Source organism: Nematolebias whitei, chromosome 15, assembly GCF_014905685.2.
Source record: "Nematolebias whitei isolate Nwh7 chromosome 15, NemWhi1, whole genome shotgun sequence".
Taxonomy (NCBI): Eukaryota; Metazoa; Chordata; class Actinopteri; order Cyprinodontiformes; family Rivulidae; genus Nematolebias; species Nematolebias whitei.
The window spans coordinates 41436541-41443999 of record NC_056512.1 but is presented as its reverse complement, the minus strand read 5'-3'; the positions used below and the strand labels follow the sequence as shown (position 1 = coordinate 41443999).

General features: G+C 39.5%; 1 protein-coding gene across 1 annotated transcript; it reads left to right on the top strand.

Annotated features, from left to right (window-relative positions):
- The first annotated feature begins 1395 nt into the window (after nucleotides 1-1395).
- On the top strand, nucleotides 1396-6464 carry elob (elongin B). Its single transcript, XM_037688711.1, has 4 exons — nucleotides 1396-1413; nucleotides 2304-2438; nucleotides 5613-5721; nucleotides 5809-6464. Exons 1-4 carry the CDS (start codon nucleotides 1411-1413, stop codon nucleotides 5919-5921), a joined length of 360 nt encoding a protein of 119 aa, XP_037544639.1. The 5' UTR covers nucleotides 1396-1410; the 3' UTR covers nucleotides 5922-6464.
- The last annotated feature ends 995 nt before the right edge of the window (nucleotides 6465-7459 follow it).

Sequence of the window (7459 nt, the reverse complement as noted above, 5' to 3'; positions counted from 1 at the left end):
GTGTGTGTGTGTGTGTGTGTGTGTGTGTGTGTGTGTGTGTGTGTGTGTGGTGGTGGGGGGTGTTGCATAACATTTTGCAAAGTTTTGAACAAGTGTTCAGCTGTTGTGCAGTCTAATCTGTATTTTCTTGTTTGAAATGTAGCAGTGTAATATGTACTGGAGGGGTTGTTCGTCCAGAGCACGTACAGTGTATGTACAAGTGTTATTAATAAGTATCTACAAGATGCATAGCTGGTACTTATAGGATTGCTACTGGGTACTTGCAGAGTACTTACTGGGTGCCTACGGGGTACACACCTGATACTTACAGAGTACCGACTAGATATATACATGTACTTACTAAGTATTGGGTATCTATAGGGTGCATACCTAATACCTACTGCGTATGTACCAATACTTACCAAGTACTTGGGTACTTAAGGGTATGTGCCAAGTCTATTGCAGTACTGTACAAAGTAAGGGACTTACTGAATGATAAAGCTCTGTACATGTTTTATAACGCAATCATTGTTTCACACTTAATTTATTGTATTGATGTCTGGGCGAAAGCGTGCAAAACATTTATAAATCCTATTTTTGTTTCAGTCATTAGCATTTCAGTCACCCATCAAGTACTTTATTTTATCAACTGAAGTTCCATGATTTGGTAGATTATAATATTTTATCAGTTATGTATAGGGCTCATAGTAAGACATCACCTTTAAATATCCAATTGAATTTTGTTAAAAGAGAGAGCTGTTCTAATCTTAAGGGGATGGAAATCTTTGTGAAACCTAAATTTCGAACTAGTCTGAAGGAACGGTCCTACCTCAATCCAGGGAATTAGATTATGGAATAATCTGGAAAGTGATGTGAAAAATGCCAGATCGATGTTTATGTTTAAGAGAACGAATCAAAGTTGGTTTGTTAAAAAAAAAAAAAAAAAAAGAAATAGCTTCATGTGTATTGTATGAACTGACGCTCGACAAGGAGTTGTTTATTTTGTTGTTATTTGAAGATTATTATTGTTTGAATTAATTTTTTGGTATAAAGGGGCAGATATAAGTTGTTTTTTTTTCGTCTTTCTGCTGCCTCTGTTGTATTTATCGTATATTGTTTTGTTTTTAAAAAATGAACAAACTTATAAATAATAACTTAAGGGTAAGTACGTGATGGGCGGTACCCACAAGGTGTGTACCTGGTAATTAACATCTACACAAGATAAGTAGCTGGTACTTACGGAGTACGAACTAGGTACCAGCCTGGTATCTGGTACCTGCAGGGACTAGGCTGCAGTTTAAAAGTTTCATTCATGAGCAGATTTATTTGGTCTGTGGCGCCATCTCCTGGTTGACTGTGGAACTAAATGTTTTTCAGTGTTCGTTTTGCAGTTTTTTTTTTTTTTTTTTTCAGTGCAGCAAACCGCAAGAAATGGTGAGTGAGGCAAACAGACGCGGCTCGCAGTGTACCGTCTTTTATACCGACCAAACTGTCCCCGAGCAGCAACCAACCCCCCCCCAAAGCGCTAAACTATCAGCTGAACCAGGTTCGGTGTCGAGACATCGCTCAGAAGCAGCTGTCTTTGTTCAGCTAAACCGTGCTAACGGGAGCTAGCTTCGGTTAGCGCACAGCAGCTAGCTCACGGTAGCTTTTTGTCGTGCAAAGTGCTCTAGTTCACAACAAGCTCGACAAAAATGAGCCCAGAAAAAGGTCAGGTGATTCCACATTGTGACGGCTAAACCAGCAAACTTAGCGTTCAACTTAACAACTATTTTTACCCCAGCGACGCTAACAGTTAGCAACAACGCTAAGTAGTTAGCATGGCTAATGTAACAACAACGAATCGGAAAATACTCGACTAAAGCTGCGGAAAGTTCTGCTTTAACACCCGAGTGACTCCAACACAGGATGTATGTATTACTTGTTAGTATGGGAGTCCTACCTGTTTGCGAAGCCATGTTTAAAACGATTATTATAAAGCTAAATTTAGCTTAGCTTAGGCTAACGGGCTCAGCTGAACTATTCCGTGATGACGTAAAACATGTCTCTTTAAAGAGCCTGAGGACGAGCTGTCACTGTAACTTCTGCTCTTTGTATTTAATGTTTTTGTGGTAACTAAATCACCAGGTCTTCTAAGCAAAAAGCACATTCAGTCTTTACCAAGTTAATAAAAAATACAAGCTTAACTTCAGTTTAATTGATGTCATTTTGGTTAAAAATAAAAATCTGATGCCTCTCAATCTGTGTCCCAAAGGTGAAGAAGTTGTGTACAGATGATTTTTATGACGTAACAGGGTTTCATATTTATTGTCATCTCGCTTCAGGACGTGTTTTTAATGATTCGACGTCACAAGACGACCATCTTCACAGATGCCAAAGAGTCCACCACAGTTTACGAACTGAAGCGCATAGTTGAAGGGATTTTAAAGAGGCCACCGGAGGACCAGAGGCTTTATAAGGTAAGTTAGGACGACCGTGATCTGGAGATTTACTCTTGGTTTGTTTACAGCCACCTGTGGACATGAAATAAACTTTCACCGTTTGCCTTCGCAGTCGTTTCATGGAGGTAAACCTTCACGTTAGACAGCAGATTACAGCAGATTTTAAAGTTAGGATTGAAAAACACTCAAGTTTGGTATTTTATTTAGTTTAATAAGAAGAAGAAAAAGACTGTTAATAGCATTTTTCTGCCCTAACTGTTATGAGAGATTAAACACGTTTAAGTAAATAAGAATCGTCTTAATTGTGGTCATCAGTGAGAAACGTTGCTACAATGTTTTTGTTTTTTTTAACCCGTCCAGAGGACCCGACTTAACCTTTTAGATGTGGTCATCAGTGTCCTTTAGAGATGTGATGTTAACAAACGCTCCGAGTCTTTTGAACGACTCTTTTAAACGAATGATGGGAACCAAGTCGCAGACAGCTGAGAGGCTTCCTTTTGTTTTCCTCTTCAGATGTCGACACAAACAGGCTCCTCCTTTTCTTTTTGCTGAAACAAAGAGCTGTGCTACGTGACTAGCAGTTCGACACTGAATGACTTGTTAAAAGGAACAGATCCATAAGATCTGGCTCCCTTCAGATCACAAATCCCATCCCTAGTGCACTTGTTTATTTGGCTTGGTTGCAGTTTTTGCGTTCTTAAACCAGCTAGGGATGCTCAATATTATAGGCCAGTATTAGCGTTAAAATTAACTATCGGACATTCCATCAAAATAACTCACCGATATAAAAGACGCTGTTTTTATATGACAACCCAGTGACAAGGATGCCTGCAGCATCAGCATAATGCGATGATGTCACGCGCGCCTACCTGATCTGATCACAGCGGAGATGAAGAAGTCAAAATGACGGCGGTGTGGAAGTTTTTTTGTTGTTGTTGGTGTTGGATTCCGAATATTTTTGGACCACGTTGAGCCTCGCTACATCGTCCCCAGTCAGAGAGATTTTTCCGACGTAACCTAACCCGAGTTACAAGCCGTCATTTCCGACGTCATTGAGAAGCTAATAGCCGATAGCACCTGGGTGAGTTTTACCACAGACATTTGGACGTTGTGTTAGCCCCGTTAGCACGATTAGTCTTACGCCACAATGGATAGACAAAAACTTTGAACTTAAAACGTCTGTCCTTCATGCACATGAGTGCAGAGGATCCCACACTGCAGCTGAACCTGGAACAAGCCTCCACAAGTAAGACAGCATCTGAGGTGACCAATGCTAATAAATAACATTTAACACTTTTCATTTAATATAAGTTAAAGTATATGGCTGTTACTGAATATGTGTCACCAGCTCTTACAGCTGTTACACAATTTTTGTAGCAAATAAGCCTAAATAAGAGAGGAGGGCTATGTTCTGACAAAAGAGCGTATATAAAATATCGGTTATCTGCCAAATAAGTTTTAATATATCGGCCAAAAATCCATTGTCGTGCATCCCAAGTTTCAGCTGCTGTTATTTTGTGGGTCTGGTGCTTAAAAGAGAACTGTTGTTTTATGAAATGTTGGTTTATCCTGAAACAGAGAACAGTTTTATTTTCCTGATGTCAAATTGTATCAGAATGTCTTTTCCTCTTAAACTGGCAAGAATTACTTACATTGTGTATATTTGTTTTAAAAAGAAAAAATGTAAGCGGCAAAAAGTCGTTAAGTTGGTACTTTGCATTTTTTTCCAGGTTTTTTTATGTGAAACGTCAGAAGGAAGGTTTATGATGATTTAAAGAAAGGATTATTAAGACGCATACAAACCTTTCATTTCCTTTGTCTTTTGCATATTCTTCCTCAGTAATAAAAAGAAAACATCAGATTTTTAACTATCAGCTGAATTACGTACAATTTCTTTGATTTCATCTTTTGAATTTTGAGGATTTACCATCTTCCTTTGAAAAATCAGGTTGTTTAAACTCATCAGCACAAAAGATGTTTAGATAATAAGACGCGTTTCTCTTGTAAACTTGTGTTGCCACAAGAATTTTATTCACATTTATTCTAGTTTTGGTGCTTTTTTTAAATAAAGTTTGAAGCGTTCTTGTGTTGTGTTCAGCTGCTTTTCCAGTTTTATGCTAACGCGATGAGGTGGAGGAGGACATGAGCTCAGCAACAAGTGTTTAAATAATTATAAAAAAAAAAAAAAAGAAGACATCTGGCAACGTGACTCCTGTTCTGAACTTACAGGAAAGCTCAAACTAAAAATAGAAACCATGTGACGTTTAAAACACTTGGAGAAAAAAAAAAGGCAGCTAAAATGAGGAACCTTTAGTGTGACGTAAAAACAATAAACCCGGCTCGACTCGGAGCTTACAACAAATCTAGAAGTTTGTAGAATTAACAAGATGGCCGTTCACACACGGAGGACTGCATCAAGAACTCAACAGCATTTTACTGAATGCTCACGAAAACCAGACAAAAACACATTTCAACTTAATCCGCACAATCTTCTTCTCACGGCGACGGTCAGTGTGTCGTTAAATTAAGACGTTTGTGACGGGAACTACCACCTACATTTGTTTACCTGCAGAAACAGCCGAAGTGAACGAAAGCGGGTCAGATGTTTCAGAAAAACCGCGCTGGTTTTTGTCGCGCTGCTTGAACCAAGATCCTGACGGTGGTCGGACTCGAACTTCCGCTGCTCTTTTCAGAGAAGTTTCTGTTCTTGGTGGCGGGGGCTCAACGGCACAAAGAATTGAGTTAATGTGAGCAAGGCGCCCCCTTAGATGATTTATATTTATACTTCTATTTCCTCACGTTTCTACTCTCGTTCGATTCCGTCACATTCATCTCCACGTACTCCAACCAGCCTAACGGAGGTCGATCACGCGACTCGAGCTTCCTCCTCGGCCTTTGGCTGATTCAGCCGATTGCTTTGTTTACGTTGAGCGCGTACCTGCGTTTCAGAATTTTATACCGACATATCTGAACAAACTTCAAACTGCTCCGTTAGACGTCGTCAGGAGAACTTTTAAGTGCACGCACGTTCTAATCTAAACTGTTCGTGAATTAATAGAACAACAAAATTATTAAACCGACAAAACGGTTTTGGCCTCACAGTTTTTGTAGCGCTGTATTTTATATATTTAAATTAAAAGATAAACGTTTGGCAGCTTGATCTCAGTGTGTTTCCTGCTTTGATCTGTCCAGGAGGACGTGCTGCTAAACGACAGTCAAACTCTTGGAAACTGCGGCTTCACGAACCAAACGGCTCGACCTCAGGCCCCGGCCATGGTGGGATTAGCGTTTCGTCTGAGCGGTGAGGTTTTCGTTCTCTGCTCGGACCTGACGTTTAACGGTTTTCAGCTTTTCTGAGACGCTCCCGTGTTTTGTTTCCCCCCTCCAGACGATTCGTTCGAGCAGTTGAGGATCGAGTCCTTCTCCACTCCCCCGGAGCTTCCCGACGTCATGAAGCCCCAGGATTCTGGCAGCACAGCCAACGAGCAGGCGGTCCAGTGACGGATGGCGTTCAGGAGACCAGAACCACGGCGGGGGAGGAAGGGGGTTGAGTTTTTGGGAAGCGATGCCTCGGCGCATTAAGGTTTCCAACGCCAGCGCAGCTCAAGTGCGGCATAACTGATTACAAATATGGATTCCCTTTAAATTCACGGGGCTCCAAAGAGATTAATTCGTCTTGAAATTAGTGAGCGCATGCTAGAAAAATGAATATTTTCACACCAGACCCTTCAGAACCCGATGGACTTGTCAGAACTGTCAGTCGTCCATCCGATGGGTAAGAATCGTACCTCGTATTTAATAAAATCTCATCTTTATTTGAAGCAAGGTTGGCGCTGCCTTGCTCGTGGGTCTTTATTTTGCTGGCTTAAAAGGTAAAGTTGACAAAGTGTGACATTTTTAGGCTGTTTTGTGTTTCTATAACTAGTTTGTTTGTTTTTTCCTTTGGCCTGGATATGTGTTGCAACTATAAGTGAGAGTTTGTGAATTTCTAAATTATCTGTATTTCAAAAACTTTTGAACAATGCTCAAATAAAAATAGATTTACTTGTTTTTGTTACTCCTACGATACGTAGTTATTGTCCGCGTGCCGGAGCGACACGCCGGTTACTGGAACTCTGATGTAAAACATAACATTTTGGAGAAAGTGACTAATTAGGAGCCCAAACTGCATAAAGAGCTTTAAACGGTTTTTAAGTGACTCTCTTCCATGTTTTCACACGTTTTCTCCTCGACTCGTCGCCCTGCAAAACTCGTTTCTGTCGGTTTCGTGCAGTTTAAACTGCAACAAACGTCAAAGATCCAGTTTGAGGCGTTAACGCGGGGTCACTTTGGAGCTTCGTCCTGAAGATTTACCACCAGGAGTAAATCCCGAGCTCGTGGATTCTAATAAAACTGTTTGAGCTTCTTTAAAACGCGTTTTCAGATTGAAGCTGGTAAACTCTGGAACATGAACAGCTAAACTTGTAACGGATTTAAAACTAAAACGATTGTTTTTAACCTTTTTGCACTGTAGTGCATGATTGATGACGTTAACAGGAAGTTCATGTTTGAAACGTGATTTTAAAGTTAGGTTTCCTGTTTCTTTCCTGATGGAGAATAAATTATTTTATTTAAGAATGTTTTTGTTCTAATGCATCAGCAATGATTTAAAGTTTTGTGTTTTTAAGTGAGTGATGCTCTTAAACTTTATTTTTTTATGCTTTTGAGATGCATCACCTACTAAACATGATGCAAGACAAAAATAATAAATTTAAAACATTATTATTGTAAGTAATAATGTGCACAAAAATCTAAAAACGTTATTCATTTTGTGAAATGCCTTGCTACTTTAACAAGCTTTTTATTTTTTACTTAAAACTTGCTTTTTGCTAAAAGTTTAGGTAATTTTCCATAATTTTAAGCAACATTTTCTTACGTTTGGCTCTTTTCTACCTAGCCTTTTGCTTCTTCTACCTAGCTTTTTGCTACTCTTAGCTACCTTTTTGCTGCTTTTAGCTAATACCTTTTTGGCACTTAACTATTTGCTACATTTAAATTTA